Below are 26426 nucleotides of genomic sequence, written 5' to 3'. Positions count from 1 at the left end.
AATCTATGGAACTTTTTAAAGAACGAGTATATATCTTGCATGACATTCTCTCTAGTCTAATTGGGCATGTTCTCCTCTTCCTATGGCAAAATAAGAAAGGTGGATTAGTGAAAAGTGAAATAATACAAGCAAGATGAAATGGGGTCTGCAGAAACTGCTCATGTCAGTAAGTTCATTTACATTAAAAAAATGTTTAGCGTTACAGGGCACAAAATGAGCTTTGAGATAATTTTATTCCAAGAGCAGTTTTGCAGATGGAGCAGTTCTGATGCTTAGTAGGTTCTGTCCCAAAGAAACTGGCTCACAACAACATCAAAAACCTATTGTAAGTCATTCTATTTTGCTGGAAGATACTAAATGCATCAACATTGCACCAATTTACTAAAAAATCACTTCTAGATAAATTTAATTTTTTTTTTTTTTTGCAATTGGGACTATCCATGAAAAAAAATCACTGCTGTAAATGAATTCTTAAATAAAATATGTCACCAAATTCTACCTTAAGTAATATAATAGGCATATGCTTTTGGAAGATAAGCTTACAATTACTCTTCAAGTATATTATCTAAATACCAGTTGTTGCTTAATATTCGTATGCCCCAGATAGGAGATTAAAATAGAGAAAAAAAAATAACAGATGGTCTTCTTTTATGCAATTGTGTAAAGCTGACATCTGAAACTGTTCTATAATGACACACAAACTACAGAAACATAAAAACCAAACAATATGTTCAGTCTGAGATCAGCTAACTGGGGACAGCAGACTAGCTTGAAAGAAAAGAGAGCTACCCTTCCTCCCTTACCAAAATAATTTTAAAATTATTACCAAGTCCAACACATTAGGAATTTCACAAAAAGCAAACAAAAGTAATTACAAAATACCCAGATGGAATAATGCTGACTCCATTGTTTGTTGAGAAGATTGTCCTGCAGTGAAACTTTAATCCTTTAAAACATTTAGCCTGTCTTCAAAACGTCTTGGTTTTATAGGTTTGCTTTATTAGCCTGTTAGGCTTTTATTTGATAGAGTTTATTGTTTTGCCTTAAGGGACTTTAGCAGAAAATTTTTGCAATAATGCTGAATCTGGAAATTTAATAATCTCTCGGTGTGCAAACACTTTGAAGTGAATGCACACATGTGCAAATACATCTATATTTAGAATCTATTTCTAAAATATACTTTGAAATCTGCTTATCACCAGAACATTAAAAAATAATATCTATTCAAAATTGTTAACAGATGAATGTTGAGCACTGAACTGTCTTCTGTTTGGAATCTCCCCTGAAGACCAGTTATCACCTAATACACAGATCAAAACTGTGCCATCAAAGGTTTCTTTCAGTCTAACTTCCTGCAAATTCTCATGGCTAGGGATAATTCTTCATCTGATTCTCCCCTTTTTCCACTTACCTTTGGAAAATATAGACAGGACAGTGACACAGCTATCCTGGTCATTGGAACACATAGGTCTTTCCATTCATGGATAGGAATTATTCCTAAAGAAGGACTACTGATAGACCTGTTATTCTATTAATTTATGGAATATATAATTTAGAAAAAAAATAAAAAGTAAAAGCTGAGTAGTAACTTGTTGCTGCTCACATAAATGTTAAGGGCAAAATTCTCAGAGTTAAATGGCAGGGAAGACTCTTCCATCCACACAGTTTTCACCTACTTCAGATTGGTCAGACACAATGAAAAGAATACCAGTTAGGCCAAGTACATTTATGGGTGTGATTATGTCGTCAGAAACTACTTTGATTCAGTTTGGTTTCTTTCACCTTTTGCTCTCTTTTTAACAGGAATTTGTATGGTGTTGATTCAAATGGTTTGGTACAAAGGGCAATCAATGCTTCAAACGTGTATGAAAACATTGCTGGGTATATCGAAGAAGCCAATGAAGTTGCATTGTTGGCACTGAACACAACAAACCGGGTCAAGGATGTAAGTCATTTTCATAATCCCAGCTTTTACTTTACAATGTTTCAGAGACACCAGGCACCTAAGTGTAAAGAAAAAACAAGTTTATCTTAACTGGCAGTATTGAACTTCTCACTGCACAATTTTTTCCTTTATTATTTTCTGAATTAAATCCCATGTAGTTAATTATTCTTCCAGTCTGAAGTCCCCTGGTATTTGAAAACACAAGAGGTTCTTCTGTCCCTGTCCCATAGGGTGATGCTGCTCTGTGCTGTCACTCACATTGAGACATTTCTGTGAAATTGCAGACAATTCCCTACTCCTGCAGGAACCTGAGCTGGCATTTAGTGCTTGAGTCCTCCTGCCATGTGCAGGAAATGTGGTCAAGACATCACTGCATCTCATAGAAAATCAGGCTGAAATGGGACAAAGCCCACACCTTACACTCAGTGTAAGGAGTAGGAGACTAATTTTTTCTCTGGCCTTAGTGTTCAAAAATACTTTCTACAACTACAGGCATATTTTTTGTATACCTGTAGTTAACAACCTGTATACAGGTTATTTACCAGCAATTTATTAGTGGGATAGCGAGAGGATTTGGGTAGATTAAAGGGGTCTGAACCCCAGAAGGCTGAGGGATTTCAAGTCCAGCCCTCTGTTTCCAGCATACTGCTGCAGACTGCAAGGCAGCTCCCCATGAAGTGAGAGCATTAATCACCTATCTGAGATGACAGTAGAAATGAACAGTCACAGTGCCTAAATAACATGCAGCATTTAGTCATGTTGACTAAACTGGAGCTGATAAATTACGAGGATTTTCTCCATCTTTGTTACTCAGTACTGCTGCTTGGAAAACCATACATTTCTCTAAACTTTCTTAAAACAGAAAATTTTGCTTTTCAGACTTTTTTCCAATCCAACTGCCAATCTTAAATGCTAGCAAAGCAAATGAAACTGCAGTGACTTTGCAGTTGCATTTATATGCAGGCAAATAATTGTCCACAATTAATCACAATAAAGTGGAATATTTGATAAGGATTATTCTGACTTTCTTTTTTGGAACATGCTTGTAGGCTGCAGTTGGAATTGATACTCAGGTCATTTACCATAAAGGTAAAAGTGAAGAACTTCTCATCCGAGCCATGCAGCTACAACGGACAGCACATGACAGTAAATATACATCCTTTCTACTTTCCCAATCAGCTTATAGCCATTAAAAAAGCACATTAAAATAAATTTCAGAAGCACATCACTGTGCAGAATTACTGCTGCGACAGAATAAGTTATTGATTGAATTTACCACACGAAGTACTTGAAATGGCCATGGGCACAGCTTGAGTAGCTCATGTTTTGTCATCTTATTAGATACTGATAGTTTCTTTCATTCATGAGAAGTCCATTTCAGATACAACTACCATTTTAATATGTGACCCTGCAAACCATTGTTCACTGGTAAATATACCCAATTAAGTAGTTCAATTAAAATCAAATCACGGCAGCTTAAATGTTCAGAAAGCTGGATTTCACCAGCGGAGGGTAATAATAAATGTTAAAGTAGTTTGGCCTTTCTTCACTGTAAATGAAAGAAAGATCTAGAATTACAGATGACTTTTTAAAATTTTGAGGACAATTTGAGTTCTGTGTACCAGTTGCAGCTATTCTCAGCTCTTCTGCTAAAGCAAGGGCAAAGAGCACTGACTGCAACAGAGCTCTCCAGGTTTTTGGAAGACACCCTGTGGCAAGCAGGGGTGCTGCAGGGCTGGTTTCTCCTTTAGATTCTGTAAAGTCGGGAGTACAAGTACGTCCTAAATGAAAAGAGGCCATGGTATACTGTCCAAGGCATAGTAAATGCCTAAGGACATAGCTCCCTAGGACTGAGTTTACCTTTTCAGACACCACTTGGACGCCCCTCAGCTGTGCCTCCCTTTTGTCCACAGGCAGCGGTTACACCATTGCAGACACCAGCTGGCAAGTCAATGGCACTTTCGCCAGAATGAGCGCCCTGCGGAGCCAGCTGATGAGAGCCATCGCAAAAATGCAGTCAGCAGAGACAGGTTGGAAGAGGAGCTTCAGCTCTGTGATGCTTTATCTCCACACATTCAACAGCACATTTCTATCTTTGAATATGGATGTGAAGTTGCTACTAAGAGTTCAGCACTGTGGGCACTTCGAAGAGTTTGGCTGAAACTACTAGACCTAGATATCAAATACCCAGCTTTAACACTTTCATAATGAAATTAAATGTTTTGGCACTGAAATTTTTTACATTCTTCTTGTGCTGGTCTTGGCTGCGGTAGAGTTAATTTTCTTCACAGTGGCTAGCATGGGGCTGTGTTTTGGATTTTTGTTGAACACAGAGCTGATAATACAGAGATGTTTTTGTTGCTACTGAGCAGGGCTTACACAGAGCCAAAGCCTTTTCTGCTTTCCATGCTGGTGAGGAGACTGGGGATGCATGGGAAGCTAGGAAGGAGCACAGCCAGGACAGATGACCCCAGCTGACCAAAAGAATACTCCATTCCATACGACATCATGCTCATTGTATATCAACTGGAGGGAAGAAGAGAAAAGGGAAGGAGAAGACAGAGGGTGGGGAGGGGTAGGACACACACCACACCTGAATATGTGAAAGAGTTCATTTCTTACCATTCCCTATTTGTTCTGTAGTGGAGGCCAGAGAGCGTTTGGAGCAAGCTCAGCTGAAGACTGCAGAGGCTGTAAGTGCTACCACGACAGTAACACAGGCTACCACCCCCATGGACGAGAACGTGAGGCTGTGGTCCCAAAACCTGCAAGACTTCCAGCACAATTCAGAGGCATATGACAGTGCTGTGCATTCAGCTGGGGATGCAGGTAGGGTGACCTGAATTTCGCCATTCCTCAGTGTTAAAAAATCAGGAAATCACTGCAATAACATGTTGTATGAATTGTTTACATTGCATATTCATCACGTATAATCTTCTAGCATTTTGCCTCCATGAAAATTTTCACTAATTAGCAGTTGTCTAGGTCTTGACTATATTTTAAGAATGCTGGATCCTCAGGGACTTCCAAAAATTATTTAAACAGTAAGTACTGAAGACTTACTGAATTCTAGTGCTTTTTTATCAGGGTACCAAGGTCACACTGAATGCTAAACAGCTTGTTTGAACACTTCTTGCTATTATGGTTGGTGATTTAGGGGTTTTTATTTGTTTGCTTTTTAACATTGAGAAGCATTTGAAAGCAGAGCCCTTTTGTCTTCAGGAGTGCAAACATGGAGAAGAAATGGTCCCTCACTTGATGAGCTTGTAGTCTAAACAAAGGGGTCAAAAAGGATAAAGGAGGAAATTAAATATTTAAGCAGGGTGATTTCTGGAGAAGCTTGTAAACATCACATTAATTCCACTTTTATTATTATTCTTTATTATGAAAAATTTAAGGCAAATAAACAGACAAAAGAAAAGCTAAGGCAGACTACAACATTAAAATGAAGATGATAAGGAAGAGTAGAAAAAGACATACAAAGATGAAGCTGAAATGGAAGTGTAGAGAAAAGTAAAAAGGAAATGTAGAAAGAAGGAAAAGAATAATTGGGGAAGAAAATAGTCAATTTAGAAATGAAAATATTTGGAATAAAAAATTGATTACAGCAACAATTTTTATGGTTCCATGTATTCTTGACTCTGCTCAGGAGACTCACTAATCCTAAGATATTTATGGCTAAGGAGGTTGGAAGTCCAGAACAAGTAATTTCCTTCACACTTTTGATGATACCATCACCTGCAGACCTGTTCAGTGATGTCTTGCCTCCTAAAAGTGCCCCAGAGAAATTCCATAACTTCATTGACTCTGTCTCCAGAAAGTCTGAGTCTCAGATCTACTGCCCTAAATTCTTTCTCCTTCTGTCAGGAAGTTTGCAACCCAAGTGTCATTTTACTGCAAGTGGTGTTATGAGCACCAAACCCAACATTTTTTCTAGTGTTCTGAAGTCACAGTCTTCCCTCTCAGCTGGGGAATCCCAAGAGTCATGTTATTTTCAGAATTCCATGATACATAGGACTCTTGCCCCTAGTATTTTTGGTTAAGTGAGTGCTGCCAAGAACTGATATAGAGGTGGTTCCCTTTACAAGAAGAAATTCAGTGCGATTCAATATCCCAATTTCTGGCTCCAGAACTGGAGGAAACTCAGATTTCCCTGAGCTTTTCATCAAAAGGAAGCAGTGAACCTGTCCCTCTGGGAATGGGTAAGCTCACTGCTAGTCACTACACAGAAATCCATGAGTGTAGTTAATATAACAGCGCTTGTATTGGATTTCATTGCTGTAAAATGTTTTTGATCACCAGAGTAGTTTAGGCTATGGGCTCTAATTACCATGTAAAATAATGCAAATGTGGATATGATTGGCCTCCCAGGAGGGAATGGTATGATGAAAAACTTCCAAGAGAAACAGTGTGCTGTAGCTTACACATGAGGCTGTTTTCATTCACCTTTACACTTGATTTACATTTAACATTTTCCCTTGCCAGCTTAGTGGGTAGAGCAGCAACACAGACTGCATTTGGCTCTTCATGCTCAAAATGCCAGCAGACATCCAGGATTCAAAAAAATCTGCTCATACTAGCTCTTGTACCGGACGAAATATTTCCAGCAGCATTTGAGGTGCTCTGTAAGAGTGAACAGAGTTAAAATGGCCAACTCTCCCTTGGTTATATGTTCCCAAAAAGGAACAAAAACAGCTTCTATGTGACACACCTAGAATAAATGTCTTCTCTGTGAGGGTGGGTTTGCAGGTCAGGAGTCACCTTGAAAATATTTGTTCCTACCTGACCTCCTGGAGGGCATGCTGACCACCACAAATGAACTGTTGGAGAGATGCTAATATCCAACCTACAGCAAAGTGTGCCCTACTACATTTGTGGAGGAAGCTTTCCCATGGCATTTTTGCTCTGAAGTAATTTGATTTGTTTGTTTAAAGGTATGATGAGGTGTTTTTGCCAGAAAGATCAGGTGGAAATAGCTGAGAAGAGAGATCAGTGCCACACAGGAGGCTGGCACAGGTAGTGCTCCAGACAGATGTGATTGTGACTCACAGCCCAGGAAGACAGATGCAGACACGGCAGGCATGGTGGAGCCTTCCCAGATCAGCTGTGTATCCTGCCAGGAGAGGTTGATCTGACAGGAGGAATGTCCATCCAAGTCCAAAGGAAAGTCACAACAAATGTTCAGCCAGGTGCCTGGAATACCAAAACACCTGATCTTCATGCCAATAACAGTACCAGAGCAGCTGAAGCCTCTAAGTTGGCAAGCTGCACTGCCCTTGAATAAAACTTGCACTTGGTGCTTGGAAGGGTGAGAGCATATCTTGGCTGTGCAGTTTGTCTGAGAACAGTCCATGCTGCCATTGTGCAGGGAACTGGTGGGATTCAGCAGAGAGGGTCGCAGACAGCTTGGGAAGGAAAAAGTAAAAGGGGAAAACATCTGGAAGGTTGCAGTCAGGACATTTCCTCCTACAAATTTTCCATTCTTATATTTTTCTTATATTTTATCAATGGGTAAGACTAGTTTCTCTTTTCCTCTCACCTTCATCTCAAAGACAAAAATCAAAATCAATGTTCTTCTGTGCTGAAGAATGTCATTATAAAGGCCAAGAGGAAGCAGTTTATACTGAGATTTCACAATAGTTCTAGTAGTTACAGATGTTAGTTTTGTGTTTACATGTTACAGTAGCATTTCAAGTTTAATACATCAAATTTCAAACAGTGAAGACGGTGAATCAAACACAATTCCAATTCAGTTGCAGATTATTAAAAATAAAAAAGTGGCTGTAATTTGCTAAATCATTTTCTGAGATTGCAGTATTTTTGCCTTAAAAATGGAAAAAGGTAAAGAAAACTTCCTATAAGTTGATTTGGGTTTTGTTGGGATTTTTTAAGTAGAAAATTTAATACATTTTGGGATCACCAAAATTTACTGTAATTCTTTGAGGATTCATTAAAATCATGAAATTTTAATGTACAGTAAGCTTTATATAGAACAGCTGATTACTAAGTCCTACTATATAAGGCCTTTCAGGACTAAATGGAAAAAAAGTGAGGGTCTAAAGTTCTACATGGCCCACTCCTAGACTGAACTTGGAGAGTAAAACACAAATGAAAACAGCCAAGCAGAGACAGCACAGGACTGACAAACACAGATTTTTCACTCTATCCAAAAACAAGCAGACTTGTAGGACTCCATGGTGTATTCTCATAGTCTGGGTTGATATGAATGAGGCTGAGGCTTATTCAGTGCAGACTGGAAGCACAGAAGATTGGATTGGAGTCTGCTCCTCCTTCCCTGTTTTTTATACAGTCTCCTATACTGGATGATGAGCCCCTTTACCTGCCTCTCTGCAGTGCTCATCCAGAAATTTTCAAGGCCAGGCTGGGTGGGGCTCTCAGCAATGTGGTCCTGTGCAAGGTGTCCCTGCCCACAGCAGAGGGGTTGGAACCAGGGGATCTTTAAGGTCCCTTCCAACACAAGCCTTTCTATGAGTCTCAGACAAAGGTAAAAATAGGACAAGAAGAACACAAGAGCAGGTGGATCTAAGTTGGCAACCCCTAAAATATAACTTTAAACCCTACAAATCTGGTCTTAACCTTTACAGTGAATCCATGTCATTAAAATTAACTCTGAATGCTGGATCTTTCTTATATGCACGTAGCTTGCAGCTAAAATCGCATTTCATTATACTCAGCCTCTTGTACCTATATTTAATTAAAGATGAAAAATTATGTGATGTGTAAATATCCTTCAAAGGGCAGCTTGTCCTTGGAATCTGATGTGATAAAATTGGATTATTAATTAAGGGGAGTTATTTTTCCTTCTTGATAATTTTTCTGCTTATCTTCCTGGGAAAGGACTTCTCTCACTTTGAACAGGACAGAGCCCCTGCATTTCCCTTCGATAGCACAGATATTTGCACATGTACCACCAGAGGACACAGCAGTGAAAGACCAAAGGTCCAGGACTCTAATTCATGACCCCTGGCAGATGCAGGCAGGAAAGTTAATGAGGTTACCAATCACAAGGCTTGGGGCTGGTACTAAGCACAGTTTAGGTGCACATGCATCATCATCATCATCATCATCATCATCATCATCATCATCATCATCATCATCATCATCATCATCGTCTAAGGCCTTCTATTGTTGTATACCACACGTGAGACTGGCAGTGTTTCTGCCATGAGAGGGGACTGTGAGCCACAAGCAAACACATCTCCCGTGCAGCCATTGCTGCTGTCTGGGTGATGACCTCTGGGAGGCACACATAGCTGAAAACAGCCTATACACCTCCCCTACAGTGAATTTGAAGAGTTCATGAACCATGACTCTTGGATGCAGTTCCCAGGTCAGCCAGAGAGCTCCAGTGAGATGCTGAACAAATAATCCTTCTGCTCCAGTTGCAGTAGATGTAAAATTAGGCTTAACATTAATTTGTCTTGAAGGAAGACTAAAAGGTTAAAACTGTTAATGTTTGCAGAGTTCCTTGAGGAAAGTATTACAGAGGTAACACACCACATTATCTATGAGTCCTAAGAAAACAGAGTCCTTTGTGCAAACTTATTTCAAAAAACTTTAGCAATACCAGATTCCTAGAAATCATTACCCTTTCTGAAATCATTGCATCTCACACAACATAATTATGACTTGGTCAGAAAGCAGAAGGAGACAGATGAGCTAACCTAAGAGGAGAGGGTGGAATATTCCTGGAATATTCCAGTCTTTCAAAGAGGAAAAAACCCTGTCTCTTCTTTTCTAACTGCAGTGAAGAAACTGACAGAAGTTTTCCCTCAGCTCCTGGACAAAATGCGCAGAGTAGAACAGAAGGCACCAGCAAACAACATTTCTTCCAGCATTCAGCGGATCAGAGAGTTAATTGCTCAAACCAGGAGTGTAGCAAGCAAGGTAAAACTTTTGGGTTTTTGGGACTTTTGTTTAATAGTGCTAATAATCAAATCTTACTATTACCTCAATTTTCTTGGGCTGTGCTAGAAGCACAAACCTGAACATTGTCACCTCCCCAAAACTGGATGAACAAAGCACATTGGAGGTCATTAAAATCTTTACAGTTACTATTTGCAAGCCTTTGACATTATCATAGTATTCATGGTAGACTCTTGTTACTGCAGTAGCAACTTGACAATAAAGGTTTGGGCACAATGTATAAGATGGCCAGAACAACAGAACCTGATTACCTATAATTTGTAGGCAAATTACCTACAAAGCTAATTACCAGGAGTAATAATTACAGCAATTTAATGTAAGCTTTCCCGAGATGACAGCATTTTTTTTCCTTTCTTTTGAATTAATTTTCTGCAGGGTAAGAGAATCCTTGACTCACACATATTTAATAGAGAAAAAAAACACTTTCATTACCATACATAAATAATGAGAGTTTTTACTCTAACAAGAAAACCAAGGTCAAGTATATTTGAATTCATTCAGAGAAATAAAAAATTCAGTGCATTATTGTATGTTCGCAGTGCTTGAACATAACTTGGAAAAATCAGTTTGTGTGTAGTGCTTGACTGTTCTTTAAAATGTATTTTGTTATTCAAGTATACTGTGTTTAAACTTGAAAACATGACTTCAGTTATATTGAAAGCATTTTGAACTAAAATGAACAGTTTTACAATTTTTTTTAGCATCTCATAAATATCACTGTAGATTCAATGATATGATAGGATTACTCATGAACAGAAAATGGTCGTACTAGTCCCAAAGCAAAGAAATAAATTATGAGCAGAAGTTTTATAGCTCTGTAAGAATTTCATTATGTGGCATACATAGTAATGTAGCCCTGATTCAACTAAGCACTCATCTATCTCCCACTGAAATGTAATTTACCTTATGAATATGCTTAAGTAGAGTTCATTAGGACCTTAATCAATTTTAAGATAACTTTCTTCATAGTCTTTACAGTGTTTTTCAGGAAAGATTGTTACAAACATACAATTTACATGCCAATATATAGCTGCCAACTCGACTCTTGCAGTAAGCAAGGCTGCTGGTACAGTATTGTTACAGACTTACCTAAAGTATTGACCCCAGGCAACACCAGGTCTCACTTTGCCCGTTTGCACCTGCAGGTCCAAGTCTCTATGATGTTTGAAGGCCAATCAGCTGTTGAAGTCAATCCAAAGATCAACGTGGAAGAACTGAAATCTTTCACTTCCATGAGCTTGTACATAAAGCTCCACAAAGACAACCCACAACTGGCAGCCTCTCCAGACAGATTCATTCTGTACCTCGGAAACAAAAATGTAAGAGAATAGCCCGGTTAACTTTTATGCGTATATTTTTTTAGAAAAATTAAATGAGTTTGAAATTTATCTGCCCTCAGTTTTTCCTCTTAACTGTTTCTTTCTGTTTCAGAACTAAAGTTGTCTATTCTATGACCATCATTGATTTTGTGACAAGCAAAGAGCGAGGGTTCCTGAGACCCCTGTCCTTGAGACTTGTCACCCCAAACAATGAAGGATTCTCTCTAAAAAGCAAATTAGACTGCCTGGCAGTGTACTGCTTTGATTGTCACTGCTGCGAGCCACACTTGCTATCTCCTCTGCCAATACCAAGGTGCTCTGAATCAATTCATGTCACCTGCCTGGCTTCTGGGAGATATGCTTTAATCAGTTTATGCTGCTGACAGTGTCAAGTCCAAATCTCTGAGGTCACAGGCCCACAAGATAAGCAGACTTCTTTATCTGCGGCTTGCGCTGCTGTTGTACACTGTGTACACTCTCGATCATTACTTTGAAATAACTGTTCTCTAAACTGTGAAAGGTAAAAAAATCAAAACTCACAAGCCAGGTATCATTCTGGCAACCTATTACTTGAGAAGGTAAAGAGCCAGGCTTTCATTTTTAAGCTTTCCTAAAAAGAATGTTGACTGAATATAAATCAAGTGAAACGCCTCTTGGCAGAATATTTAATTACAGCATAATACTTAGGCTTTAGACTATTTCCTGCACATGGCTCTGCGCACTAAATAATGATGAACAGCTTCCCAGTGAACATGACTAATTCATGGTCAGCAGAGAGCTCAAGACCTTGAATTTGCCTCAGTCAAAATGGATATAAAGTAAAATATCAGAGACTTTTTTCTGTTCAGTTTTATGTGGTGAAAGCAACCAATTAGAGAATAAAGGTCTTGTTTCTATTTAAATAGTTTTCAGTAATATTTAAAGGTGTCATTCAGTTTATCAAAGCTTACCTTTACTTATGTCCTGAATTAAATCTCTTTCAATGTTGTATCTCTAACATCCCTCTCCATTGGTGTTTTAGGCAAAACATTACATTGGTCTTGCAATTAAAAATGACAACCTTGTGTACATTTATAATCTGGGGGGCCAAGACGTGGAGATACCTCTGGATGCCAAGCCAGTCAGTACCTGGCCTTCTTACTTCAGCATCATCAAAATTGAGAGGTAAAGTGATAATGTGCATTTCCCCAAAATCAAACAGTTAATGGGAAAAAACAAGCTGAAAAGGCTGTGTCAGAACTGCTGATCAGGAAATTTCAGTGCCTGGAAATAAAAGGAAATTCAGTGCCTACTGAAGTAAATGGAAATTCTTCCTGCTTATGGAGAGCCAAGACCCAAGGAGCCACAGGGAGGAAGAGATAGTGTCTGTGGTCCTCCCTTTTTTTACCTCCTGATTACTAGTCTTCTTTAAGGAAATAAAACCCTTCCTGTTTTCAGTTGCCTCCTGAGTCTGAGGCTTGTTTGTTCTTTTGTAAGTCTGACCAACATGAAATTCTCTTCTCTTACAATTCTTTTCTGCAGGATCGGAAGACACGGCAAAATGTTTCTAACTGTGCCCAGTCTTAGTAGCACAGCTGAAGAAAAATTCATCAAAAAGGGAGAGGTTCTTGGTCCTGGCTCCCTTCTTAATTTGGAACCTGAAAATGCTGTTTTCTATGTTGGTGGAGTGCCTCCAGGCTTCAAGGTTGGTCAGATAAATATTCTCTATTCAAAATTAAATAGTGCAAACTAACCTTGCTGGACTTCCATTTAAACACAGAAATAGTAGATAAAGAAAAAGCCCTTATTTAGTCATTTATCATCTTAGAACTCTATCTTTTAGCCATGGTGAAGAAGTTTTGCCTAGCATATTTTGTCATACAAGTATGATGATCAGGTGTCTGTGAGCTGCTTTTCAGGTTTCCTGGAGAGTACTAAAAGGAAGGCTTGCTAGCTGTTAAATAGCATGCATAAACAAAGGCCTATTAGTCCTACCTAACTTTCAGGCTACCACTATTTTTTAATGCTAGTGAGTCCTTGGTACTTAGAATTTCTCTTTTACATCTGTCACAAAAATGCATTGCTAATATTAGGATCTTGTGGGAAAGGAACAATATAGTCATTTGTTTGAATTTAAATTATCATTGATTTAAATCCAGACTTACAACAACATGAAAAGTTGCCTGTGCAAAATATGTCTGAAGACCTGTGTGAGACAGTAGCATCAGTCTAGTTCCGAAAAGTCAGCATAAATTAGCACCTCGCTTACCTGCCTCTGTGAACATACCAGTTCCTCTTTTGGAATTTAAAAATTGCTATGAATGACCTTGGCTGTGAAAATTGCATGGCTGAATAAAAACACACCTAAAAAGACTTTAGAGAACCCTAAATTCTTTAAGCTAACTGTAGTAGGTTCTGAAAAGATCCAAATACTGATCCACAAGCAGTTCTCCTAAAAACATAAAAACAAAGAAAGAGTAGCTCAATACACTTACGCATTCCTGAGCTTGGCATTGTTATGACTACTAGATATATGCCATGGCAGGACTTTTGGATTACTGAGCCCTGGGTGCAAACTGCCTGGGAATAGGACTGAAGACTGAATAACAGTTTCATACACATGCACATACAAAAAGTCATCCAGCAAATGAACCCTCCAAGTCTGTTCCACAGCATAGCAGAGGGAAAAGAAAAGAGGAGAGTGAAGTGGAAAGGGAAATAGGAAGAAAAGGATGCATGGTATTATTTGATAGGCATACGGGTCCCTTCCCCGTTAGAAATAGACACCTCACACTTTTATTTATTAGCATAGAGTCTGATTTGTTAAAAGCTTTTTACTTTCCTGTTACATACTTTGCAAATATGAAATGCACCACTTAACCACTAGAACTCCCATGCTTAACATAATTTCAAAGACTAGAAGAAACAAAGGAAAAAAAGAAAATACGATAATTTACCAAATGTATCTGTGCTGCAGATAAAAATGTAATTTTCTTTTACAGCTACTTATATTCTGTATTGATGTATTACCATTACTATTGTATCATAAAAAAATGGAAATAATGAGAAGATGAAGAAAAGCTACTCACAGTGATCAAACTCTGAAGCACAAGAGGTGTTATTATTATCACACCTGTTCCACAAGGCAAAATATTTTAATATAAAAAGAATGGTCTAGGTCTGTTAGCTTTATTCTTTTGTATTTTTCCCCTCACCACTGTGGCTGTTTAAATTCCATTTGCAGTGACCTTTGTTAAAAGAAGAAGTCTCTACATCCTGCTAGCTGTTCAAAATAATACCTACTGAGGATTACCCACTGGCACAGATTTTGTATCCCTGTCTCCTGGGTTTAAAGAGCTCTCTCATTTCTCTCTCTTTAATTATGGTATGGAGTTATTTTTCTGGCTGTGAAGGACATCTATGCATTAGATATGAAATAACCACTGAGTTATTCAAAGACATTGAGTAAGCTGTTATTAGTCAAACCTTAGCTTTTTCCCCTGTTTCCAAGCATTCCAAGCATCAAAACTGCAAAAGAAGTTTTTGTTTGCAGTTGCCCTACCCGGCCTAATTCTCTCACTATGAGACCATTTATGTGCTCCCTTTTTACTTAGAGCCCAAAGGCCTTACCATGGTAAGGACTGTGAAGATTATTCTCAGCAGTATCAGCCTTTTCTTTTGAAAATCCAAATTGCACAGGGACAAAACCGATCCCAGGCACAAATGCTCTCAAACACCCAACTAAACAGTGCCACCTTTCTCCTTTTAACTCTTCCTTGTCCTCTGCACAGCTCCCTCCTAGCCTAAACCTGCCTGGCTTCATCGGCTGCCTGGAGCTGGCTACCCTGAACGACGATGTGATCAGCCTGTACAACTTCAAGCACGCCTACAACATCGACACCACCACATCGCCACCTTGTGCCAGGTAGGGACAGTCCCATCCTCACTCTGCCGCTCACTCTCTTACAACGCCGCTCCCGATGGCTCGCTCCTGCTGCAGATTTAAAAGGTGAAGGTGACGTTGAGGTGTCCCAGAAGGAAGTTGGCGGCTCTTAGCTCCTAATTGCATCGACAAGTATAATTTTTATTTATTTATATATTTATATATATACAAATAATATTCTATTATAAATATTATTATATTATAAATAAAATTAATGTTTATTTGTATGTTTATATGTATGTATGGAAGTTGGACTCCTTATGAGTCCCTGTTAGCATGAGATATCCTCTGATTTTCCTGCTGTCTCCACTAGCTATCTCACAATCTTGTTCACGTCTTCATAAAGGAAAGTGCCACAGTAGCTGGGGTTTGTTCCAGCTCCTTCCTTACCCCACTGCTTGCCTGGGACAGAGCTTCCCCTGACTCGAATCACGTTACTCCAAGTGATACAGCCACAACCACTCAGGTCCACAAGGCCAGAGAACCTTGAGGGAAGTCCCACCCACAGCTAGGAAGGCTTATACAAAACTTTTCTCCTGCCATACACTTAAAGCCACCACAGATATTCCTTACATGAGGCTTTCACAAACTGGGAAATGCAGCTCCTAAAGGAGAAGTGAGCATCAGCTGCAGCATTCCTTTAGCACAGACACAACAGGCATTTTGCTCACACTACAGGCAGCAACAGCAGAACCTCTCCCTGGAAAGAAAAGGAGAGTAATTTGCAGCATGCACTGGGAAGAAATGCAGGAAGTATTGGGATAGAGAAAATGAACTTCCCACACCATTCCCACAGGGAGTGCAAGCTGCTGCTCTTCAGAACAGAGCATACCAGAGTCAGCTAAAGTTCTTGCAGAATTCAAATGGATTTCTGCACAAACTGAGAAAGCTGTTAATAGACATATCTGTGCATCCTTATAATGAGGAAGTGCTGTGGGTCTATCACTTTACAAGGATAAGCAGAGAATTTTCCTGTCCTCTACATATAGCACAGGATAAAAGCCCGGTGTAATGACGAAGGAGTTAGATGCACCTTCAAAGCTACACACTATTTCTCAGGAAAAAAATTGCAAGGAAGTCACCAGTCTCACCATTGCCAGACAGAAGTTCAGAACAATAATTTCAATAAAGTATGTAAAGGCATTTAAGTTCCCCTAAAACATGCCAACTAATCCTTCCCTGCTTGTTTTTTCTCTAGAGATAAGTTGGCTTTCACTCAGAGCCGGGCTGTGAGCTATTTCTTTGATGGCTCTGGCTATGCCTTGGCCAGAAACATTGAGAGAAGGGGAAAATTCAGCCAGGTGACTCGATTTGACATCGAAGTTCGAACACCTACAGACAATGGATTGATCCTGCTGATGATTAATGGGGTGAGTACCAAGTCCTGCTAGTACCCTTGATCCACTGACACCACACCACAAGTTCCCCAGTACCTAGAATATCTTGGAAAATCCAAAATGCTTATGTCCTCACATTTAACTTCTGGGAAGAGGAAATACTTTGTGTTTGTCTGGTGCATGTATACATTAGGAGGGAACTGGAACTTGCTCTGCAAAGGCCTCAGAAAGCCAAAGCCCTGAGCTGGACTCTGCTTTTATCCAGAGACAGTCAGGACTTCAAACTGGTCATATCCTCGTGATGATACTTCAAGACAGACTCCAGTTAAGCCCAGTTGTTGTGCCTTTATTTAAATGCAAATGCTCAATCAAAGCTATAGGAAATTTCTGTGAAGTAACTCCCAAAAAGGAGCCACTTCGTGGTAGCTGCCACTTTATAACTGTGCCTCAGGGTGTACTAGAGTTAAATATTTAACTTACTGAAAATAGAAAGCAGTCCAAATAAAAGGACTTGATCCAAATGTCAGGAGGTTTTCTGAAGTGTGAGAGTGATGCAATCTCTGTAAGAGTTCGAAGACATGAAAATATCTTCTAAAGACAAACATGGATTTTTTTTTTTTTTTTTGATCTTTGGGCATTTCCACATCAAGCTCAGGATTACAACCTAGAAAAGTCACAGAAAACATTCTATGCAGATGCAATCCACAGACAGACACTTGTGTAGACACCTACATGTAACATTGCTTTAAGCATTTAGAAAAAAAAATCCACTCTTATTAGAAGAGCTACTCTCTAGTGTTTGCCTTTAGAGTAACTTCTAGAGGAGGGTCATGGGAAGCAATTTGCCCTGCAGCATAGCATGCTACCACTAACCTTCATTCTTAGGAGGTTTTGACTAAGCAGCTGCTGTTAAAAGTTGCAGAGCACTTATTGCAGAGCTCTTATTTTTCTTCAAAGCAAAAGCACCTAGACATTTCTTGGAATTTCTTGTCAGTGGAAACTGCAATCAAGTTGGATATCAGCTTGGGAGACCTTGCCTGCTCACAAGCACTTTTAGAAAGTCTGTGTAAGGTGGTCCATTATTCAATTCTGCAAAGACAGCCCATAAATATTCTTAATGAAATCCTTGTTTTGTTTTCAAGCTTATGCTGTTCAGAACAAACCCAAGCTGCAGTTTCATTTAAAAGTGCTAGATTAAAACCTACTCTTACTTCTTTAAGTGGTGACTTCTGAAAGTGGACTCATTTATGTCAAAGACAGCAGTTCTTAGCCTGCAGTAGTGATTTGAGAATTATTGTTCCCCATTAGCCATGAACACTAGGAGAGCAGACAAAACATTGAAAGCATTAATCCAGATGCACATTTGCTGTAAATTTTGTTTCTGTCTCTTTATGTTTAGTTTTGGAACAAGACTAATTCTAGGGTGCAGGTCTTCACTTCAAACGCTCCCTAAAGATTTTCTAAAGTACAGATCCTGTTTATAAAATTTAGGTCACCCAGCCACAGAACAGAAACTGAATCATAAAGTAGGAGCAGTCAGAAATTGTAGAAACCAAATACGCAGTAAATACACTCTAGCTATTGCTATCATTGTAGTAAATACATCAGTGCTGATAAGGGCTGTGAAAAGACAAAATCCTGAGTGATTACAGACATTGTGATAGAACCTGCGAATGCAGACACAGCCATTTGAGCACAACATTGCTTTCACCAGTATAATATCTTTCATTTAGGGCGTGTGGTACTATTTCAGCAGTGAATAGGTGTGTTCACATCAGGAATACCTTACTGGTAAAGAATAATGACATCACTGTACTTCCAAATACTGTTTCTATAAGGAAACAGTTCACCAAGTCTTTCAAAAAGTGACACTTACACAACAATTATGTGGGCATGTGCATACATGCACATATATTATAAATATAAACATATAGAAAATGTGTTGCAATTTTGCAAATAACAATTTATTTCCCAGCATTCTTTTCCCAACGTCAGTCTCACAATGATGTTTATAAACTATTTCTAAATGCTGCCACCCAGTCCTTTTCTGACTGCTGTTTTGTTTCACACAGAGCATGTTCTTCAGCCTAGAGATGCACAATGGTTTCTTGTACCTCCGCTATGACTTTGGTTTCAGCAACGGCCCCGTGCTTCTCGAGGACTCCATGAGGAAGGCCAGGATCAACGATGCTAAATTTCATGAGGTACAGATGTGGTTACTATCACAGCTGTTTGACCAACTACCCCAGAGGCTCCAAGCAGAAATAATTGCTCCAATGCCCATGAAAGGTGCAAAAGGATGAGGGGCAGGCAGTGATATGGTAGAACAGGCTGTAGAGCAGAGTGCATGCAAGTCCTACCAGTTCCAAGCAGAGGAAAGGGAAGGCTGTCCCTGCCTCCTCATAAATCAGTGCTTGTAGACAGATTGTGTGTATTACTAGCCAAGGACAGGACCATTCACATGGGAGAAAGTTTTATTAATTCCATATGAAATTATATCAAGGACAGTTCTCTATATCAAATATAAAACTTTCCTCAAGTAAAACCATGCCATTATGTTAACTTGACCACCTTAGTTGTTAAGCTTCGCATTACAAGAATTATGACATTTCCTATTTCTTTAAAAAGAGAGTTGATTTGGTAGCAACCTTTTATATATGCACAGTATTTTAGGGACTTTGGCAGATGTAAAATATCTACTTGTATTTAGTTTCAGGGAATTTGCTGTAAGCCAATGCAACTGTTACAGCAGTAAATCCCCCCCCATAGTGAGTTGCTTCTCCTGCCTTTTACTTGATGTCAATTCAAAGTCTGATTCATGACCAAAACTCAGCTATAGATCTGTCCATGTTTAAGCAAAGAACAATTTAACTTTCTATGCTTTGACAATGAAATACTCTTTTTAAAAAGCATGCCCTAACTTTTGGATAAATCAAGAAAGCATTCTGAAGTTTACAGAAGTTTACAGAAGTTTATCTGTTTGCCACAGTGGAGAATTTGATACGTTTTCTTTATTCTTAAATGAAATAGCCTGAGGATTCAGTCATCAGAAAAATAGTGACATCAAGACAAACTTCCTACTAGTAATCATTGTCAGCCTCTCCCAATTTACAAACAAATTCTCTGTTAAATGAGAGGAACTTTTCAAACAGAAGGTATAAAGATGCAATCAATTCTACAAGATCACCATAACAGCTTAAAAAAGATGACTTTTTAAGCACATGCTTTTCTTTTCAGATTTCTATTATATATCACAATTCCAAGAAGATGATCTTGGTAGTAGACAGAAGACATATAAAAAGTGTGGACAATGAAAGAACAGCAATGCCATTCACAGACATTTACATTGGAGGAGCACCTGCTGAGATCTTGCACTCCAGGTTGGTTTACAAATGGGATTCAATCAGTATTTTCAATTAATCACCATATGTAAGTTAAGTTGTATGGCCTGTCCTTAAGAGGTAACAATAAAACAATTTCTTTGTCATCAGCGTTATATAAAACAACCCTTCAGACACTCTTCTAAGTGTGTCTCAGAACTCTTAAGTACTCAAGACTAAGCTTGATCCAGCACACTTGAATTTTACTGACACTGGCCCTGTTTTAGTAAGGGTAACAGAAACAGTTGTGCTCTTCAAACAAAAAGACATCTTCAAAGAACATATTAATATATAAAATGGGTATTGCTCCATAAAATTGGTGTTGCTCCTTGCTTGGCAAAAAGTGTCAAAGACCCTCTACCAATCACATTTTCAATCTAAAGATGATCTTTTTCCCACTAAGCATTTCAGCTCTGATTTGTCTCAGGTTCTCTTTGGATCTAAGTCAGCTGGCTCTGTGTAGGCGTGGGAAGAAAAGGTCTCATTTTCCTCTTGTATCATTTGACAGAAATGCAGTTTAATCTCAGTAGACTGTGTAACTCTCATTTCCTGCCTTAGGAATCTGCCAGACCCCAGGGTCATGCCCTGAGAGCAGACTGGCTACTTGAAGAAGAGTATGCTCTTCTGATAGGCAGTATATTCATTCCCAGAGTCAGACAACAAGACCAGAATTTTCAAAAGGGCTCCAGCTGCTGCTTCAAGTGTCATAACTGCTAACAGGAATACCCTCCATGTTAGCAAAGAAAAAAAAAAAAAAAAAGGAAAAGAAAAAAAAAGGCAAATGTTGAGCAACAGCTTCTGGGACTTAGTGGTAAATCTCGTGAAATTTTATTCTTTGTTTTGTTGTCAGAATTAACTGCTGACTTGAAAAATAACACCTGAGATACAAAGTGCTTAATCTTTAAGCTTTTAAGACAGTGACAAAATTCATGAAAAGAAAAATTATGCCTTTCAATCTCATGTAGTTATTTGAACATGCAGGCAAAGTGGTGGGCGAGGGAGAAGCAGAGTATAACTTAACTGTCCTTTCAAATAGTTCTTTACAAAGGTCTTTCATAAGGAGCTATTAAGAAAGCTAGTGGAGTGGAGAGAGAAAATGCTGCAGTGGATTGGAAAGCAGCTGGGAGAGAGAAAATAGGACATAGTAGTAACTTTTCAATTTTCACAGTATAAAAATTCTACAGCACATGCTCCAAGAGTCTCTCTCAGGGCTGGTATTAAATACATTCATGATCTAGAAAGAAAGTACAGAAGGATGGTGAAAATTACTTCTGTTAATCAAGGCTAAAGAACACTGAAAAAGCCCAGAAGGACCTAGAAATCTAGGCAATTGAGCAGCTCAATGGCAGATGAGACTTGTTCACAAATATAGGATAAAAGATGAATCACATGAATTATGCCTGCAGTTTTCCGAGCAGATTGTGGTTATTCTGAAAAACACCTGGAAGGTACTGTCAAAGCAGGAAAAATAACATCTCAATTAACAGGCAGTATCAGATAAAAAAAGACCATAGGCATTGTAAAAAGATTATCAATTATAATGTTAAAAATATATATACAGAACTTATTTAAGCAGAAGCACAACTTTGTCTCTGATATTATACTCAGCTTTCATTCTCTTGACAAGAGTAGACAGCAAAAAAGTATGGGCCAAATGTGGTGGCATCATTCTATTTTCATCAGGAGCATAAGTTAGTATCCTACTAATGATGTACTACTCTCTCTACTGCTGCTACTATGTACTACTGATATTTATGCTTCCTCTTTGCAGACAGACTCACATTTAGCCAACTTTTCAGGGCAGCAGCAATATGGGGAGTAGTCTAATATTCTTCTAAAGCCGCATAATTTTTGCTCTCTTCAATTGCATTTTTCTCTGTCAATTTCCTTTTTTCTCCAAATAAATGAATATTGAAGTACCACCATACATTATTTTGCTCCCACCTCACTCTACATAAAGCAGAAAGCTAAGGGTAGGTAGGAGCACTGGGAACTTAACTCTTGACTGAATTAAGAAATTAACTCAGAAGCCTTTCTTCAAGTGAAAGCCTTTCTTCTATAGCTTGTTTCTAGAAAATGTTGTGGCATTTAACAGAAAGGCACATTTGTCACATACAGCAGCCCCAGGGTCAATCAGAGTAAAGATTATAGTGGTTGATACCCCACACTTTGGTCTAAATCCCAGTAAGGATGACAGAAGCCTTCCTGTTGGTTTTGCCTTCCTGCTGATTTCACTGAGGAGCAAATTAAGTCCCTACAGCACTCCTCTCACCATATTTCAGACATGTACATGTACATCCGCACTGCTTCCCCTGATGGTCTGGTTTTGCCAACGCAAAAAAATAGGCATTTCTAGATCTTGATTCTTCTGCCATGTTCCAAATATCTGCCTTACAGTGAGATAACTCACAGCCAACAAGTGCAGGTAGCAGGTGTCAACAATATGGTGTCACATGAGGTGAAGAAAGTCCCACTGCTAAGGTACAACTCACTTAAAGGACAAAGACTGCTTCCAGGCAGCCAGGTCAGAACTGTGCATTTCACACCCACTCCTTCAGGGTATTCGTTCCCTAGTTATCTCCTGGACTGGCACTCAGCAGCTCCCATCTAATTTCCTTGCCCCTGTCACAGACTCACTGTGATGTTACACAAATTACTTCTTCACACACCTTGAGAATTGTGAGGATAAATTCAATTATAATCACCCTGTGCTGTAATGTTGTGCTGGTATCTTGGTAAGGTGTGGAGTTGAAAAACTGATAGTAATGAGTAGGAGCAATTGGGATACACTGCTGGGCTGTCTACCTCAAATGTGACATAAAAAGGATGCTGGAAGCACATCCACTACTCTCATTTAAAATTAGGTAAACCCACACATTAGCAAGTAGAATTTACTCTTACTTCCCTGACCTCTATTTTCAGAAGAACTAGTGACCCATTTGCTTGCAAAGGCAAAAATGGAGCTTGCTAGTAAAAGCAAGACAGGAAACCTAAATCAGAACTTCTCTTCAAAGCTAAAAAAAAAAATAAGATAAAAATCCATTTATTTTTACCATAAGTAGTTATAAATACATCATATTTCCTACAATTGGTAAATCTTGACTTTTCAAAATATAGAATGTGGCTCATTAGCTGTTTTACACAAAGATGCAAGAATTGAGCACTAGTGAGGCAAATGACTGAAGTTCTTCCAGAACTTCCTTAGAACATCTTGGCAGCAAAATTCTGTTCAGAAAGACAATGGCCATCTAACTGCAGTTTGTTTGGCGTTGTTGTCCAACAGCATTAGTTCACATCTGGCAGGAAGTATCGGCTTTAAAGGCTGCATGAAGGGTTTCCAGTTCCAAAAGAAGGATTTCAACTTGTTGGAAGAACCAGGAACCCTGGGAATCAGCTATGGGTGCCCAGAGGATTCACTGGTAAGCATAACACCATTTGTGACATAACAGCAAATTTTGGCAATGGATATAGCTGGGAGCTTGAGTTTTATTCCAAGCAATGGAAAGACAGTCTTCCACCAAGGAAATGATCATGCACTCATTGACTGGCAGAGGTGGGGAGCTTGTGTGTGTCAGTTAATTCTGCTGACATAATACCCAGTTTTCACTCTGAACTATAGCACAAGGTGTTTCACTTAAAATTTTTCTCATATGTGAAACTGCAATGTGAAAGCTCAATCTGAAATAAATTATGTACTGTATTCTGAATGGAAATATTCCAATGTAATTCTTTTTTTTTTCTTAAAGATACAAGGAGAATCATCCTTACATGCATCCTAATACAGATGTGTGAAATGGAAAAGACAGCAAAAAATTCACCCTTCAAATGAGTTCTCCATTTAAGCCAGATCAGCTCTTCCTCTGTGACACACACACCAACTGCACCAGCATTAGCTATGAGAAAATTGCCATTTCGTTTCTGGTCCCTTTTATCATTCACCATTTGCCCATTACAATGCAAGGCTGGCAAACCCAAATAGTGTTTAGGGTCCTCATCCTGTGGCCATGTCTATCAAAAGCCATGCTGCAAACCTGGGAAGAGGAGGGATTGCTTGTAGAACTCATCACACAACCTCACCCTCTGTCAAGATGGGAGCTCTCTGCAATTTGTCCTGCTTTGGACCTAGTTTTGCTCATGAGACTCAGAGGGTTATAGACCACCCTACCCCAGTAGCCAGCAGAGCACACAAAGTAATATGTCATGTGTTGGAGTGTGACTCAGTGCCATGCAGCTCAGACAGGGGCATGAGCACCTCTGCTCCTATTCTTCATGCTCTTTAACATCAACAGACTTAGGATGGGGCCAAGATCCCACAAAGTTGGGAAAGTTGGGAATAATTTGACTCAATCTAAAATTGCAACACCTTCTCAAGATTTTTCCATGATGGGAGAGAAAGTCTATATACATTAGGGTAAGATATGCAGGAAAAATTGGTTTTTAGAACTGAACTGGCTGCAACTGTTTAAAAAAATAAAAGAAAGAAATAGCCTCATTCTTTGTATTATTGGAATGTTTTTTGAGTTGTACTTCTAATTTTGTTTTATTTAATACACAGATGTCCCGCAATGCATATTTCAATGGCGAGAGCTTCATTGCATCAAGCCAGAAAGTGTCGCTCTTTACTGAGTTTGAAGGAGGCTTTAATTTCCGGACATTGCAGCCCAGTGGGCTGTTGTTTTACTATTCTGAAGGTGTAAGTATCTAATTTTTTTCTGTTTGTTTTATTTTACCTTTTCATTTTTTTCCCAGGAGAATACTAGGGGAATAATACAATTTCTCACTTTATGGTTTCATGATAGAGAAAGCAGTCTGAAATACAAAAGCATTCGCTGACGACCTCATTTTTACAGTTTGCATTTGATCTACAGATGAAAACCAGTAATACTTCGACTTTATTTTGATGCTGAGAAGAGAACTGGATCGTATGCCTAGAATTAACATGCATCCACTTGTGCTCGCTGAAGTCCTTAGGGTAGAAATGCTCAGAGCATCTTGCTGTGCTCAGCAGCACTGCAATCCCCATTTGGACCTGCAGGTGTTACCAAAGTACAAATAATATTAAGGACCTGACATTTGCCATCCAGACAATCACCGAGAAGCAAAGTTTGTTTGAATTAGTGGCACGGCATTTTGAGCATTGCTGAGCTGACAGAAATTAGTCACAAAGCTGCCTATATTCCCAGATGGCACTCACACCTCCATGTGTGACTGGGAAAAGCTGCACATGAGAATGGCTCCTTGCAGCTCTGGGAAGCCAGGCTGCTCTAAATACCCCCTCAGAAGTGTGACTCGGGCAGAAATGTGGACTTGCACTCACAAAATGTTGTGTGAGACAAAGCGATCCCAAGATGCTGCAGGCTCAGACTGACATCTGCAGCGAGCATGAGCTCAGATGACAGAACATTTGCAACCACCCCCGAATGTCTGTTCTGCTGTGCTTGCAGAATATCATCAGCAGCGCAGCAGAGGAGGCTGCGTGACACCGATAACCACTTCTAAACTTTCCCGGGTTGCAGCCTGGAGTATTACCTTCAATTGAAATCAGTAACCGTGTCAGTTCCCCACACCGTTTGCATAAATGAGGCCTCGCACACAGCACTTCAGGTTTTTAACTCAACAGCTCTAATCCTAGGAGGTGCCGAGTGCCCTACTTAACCAGCAGAAGCTCAGCTATTTAGCGCTTGGCGGAATGAGGCAGAATGATTCCTACCAGTGGCAGTGGCAGTGCTTGCTCTAATGGAATTGAGAGTATGCTGCTAGTGGCACAGTGATCCCGAACCTGACCCAGAGAGCACTTCTTATCTCTGAGATAGTTTCGAGTGATTGAAGGGGTCCGATCAGAGGGAATTAGGAAAAAAACAAAAAAATCTTGATCTTATGACAGCTGGAATCTCGCAGTAACAGCTGCTCAACGCGGTACCAGAAACACAAATGAAATGTAAACATCATACATTTGTGCTACATGGAGGGAGCTCGTGTGACAGGTACATGAGGTATATCAGCAGCAGAATTCCCAAAATTCAGGCTTTAAAACTGACAATATAAATTCTAATGATGTCATCTCTTTTTTTGATTCTCAGAGTATCTTTTTGCAAATCAAGCACAAATGTGGAACACAGAAGAAAAATAAATACGACAGGAAAATTCACAGAACTGTAAATTTTTCTGTGTAATACTTGCTTATGAACATGCTTTTGTCTGTATTTCAGTCAGATGTATTATCCATCTCTATGGAGAGAGGTGCTGTGGTTTTAAATGCAAGTGGAATCAAAATTCAGTCACCAGAACGAAATTACAATGATGGGAAAACTCATTTCATCATTACTTCTGTCACCCCAGAAAGGTAAAGCTGTACAGCATCTTTTATTCTCTACCTTTAGAACATAAATATTTCCTGTAAAGCACATTATCATTTAACAGTCCCTTTTAAATTGATACTTGAGTAGGGCTTTTTTTTAGTGACTGACTTTTAAATGTGATTGAAAACTGGCCAGGTTGGGCCTGACCTGAAGTATAATTGAAATTTTTATTGAAATTAAAATACTTGTTTTTCTGAAAGCTTACTCCTTTTTTGTT

General features: G+C 39.1%; 1 protein-coding gene across 1 annotated transcript in view; it reads left to right on the top strand.

The window, feature by feature from the left end:
• The window catches only part of LAMA4 (laminin subunit alpha 4), a 97629-nt gene that overhangs the window by 56897 nt on the left and 14306 nt on the right, over window positions 1-26426 (top strand). The window contains exons 14-28 of the mRNA XM_084203182.1: window positions 1804-1945; window positions 2995-3091; window positions 3859-3975; window positions 4589-4774; window positions 9714-9853; window positions 11038-11211; window positions 12233-12375; window positions 12733-12895; window positions 14982-15115; window positions 16332-16503; window positions 18543-18674; window positions 19708-19850; window positions 23134-23269; window positions 24406-24543; window positions 26060-26193. Of these exons, the coding sequence (XP_084059308.1) occupies window positions 1804-1945; window positions 2995-3091; window positions 3859-3975; window positions 4589-4774; window positions 9714-9853; window positions 11038-11211; window positions 12233-12375; window positions 12733-12895; window positions 14982-15115; window positions 16332-16503; window positions 18543-18674; window positions 19708-19850; window positions 23134-23269; window positions 24406-24543; window positions 26060-26193 (2151 nt within the window). The remainder of the gene's footprint in view (window positions 1-1803; window positions 1946-2994; window positions 3092-3858; window positions 3976-4588; window positions 4775-9713; window positions 9854-11037; window positions 11212-12232; window positions 12376-12732; window positions 12896-14981; window positions 15116-16331; window positions 16504-18542; window positions 18675-19707; window positions 19851-23133; window positions 23270-24405; window positions 24544-26059; window positions 26194-26426) is intronic.

This window comes from Fringilla coelebs (genome assembly GCF_963513975.1).
Source record: "Fringilla coelebs genome assembly, chromosome: 3".
Taxonomy (NCBI): Eukaryota; Metazoa; Chordata; class Aves; order Passeriformes; family Fringillidae; genus Fringilla; species Fringilla coelebs.
The sequence above is the reverse complement of the archived record's forward strand: the minus strand, read 5'-3'. Positions and strand labels throughout refer to the sequence as shown.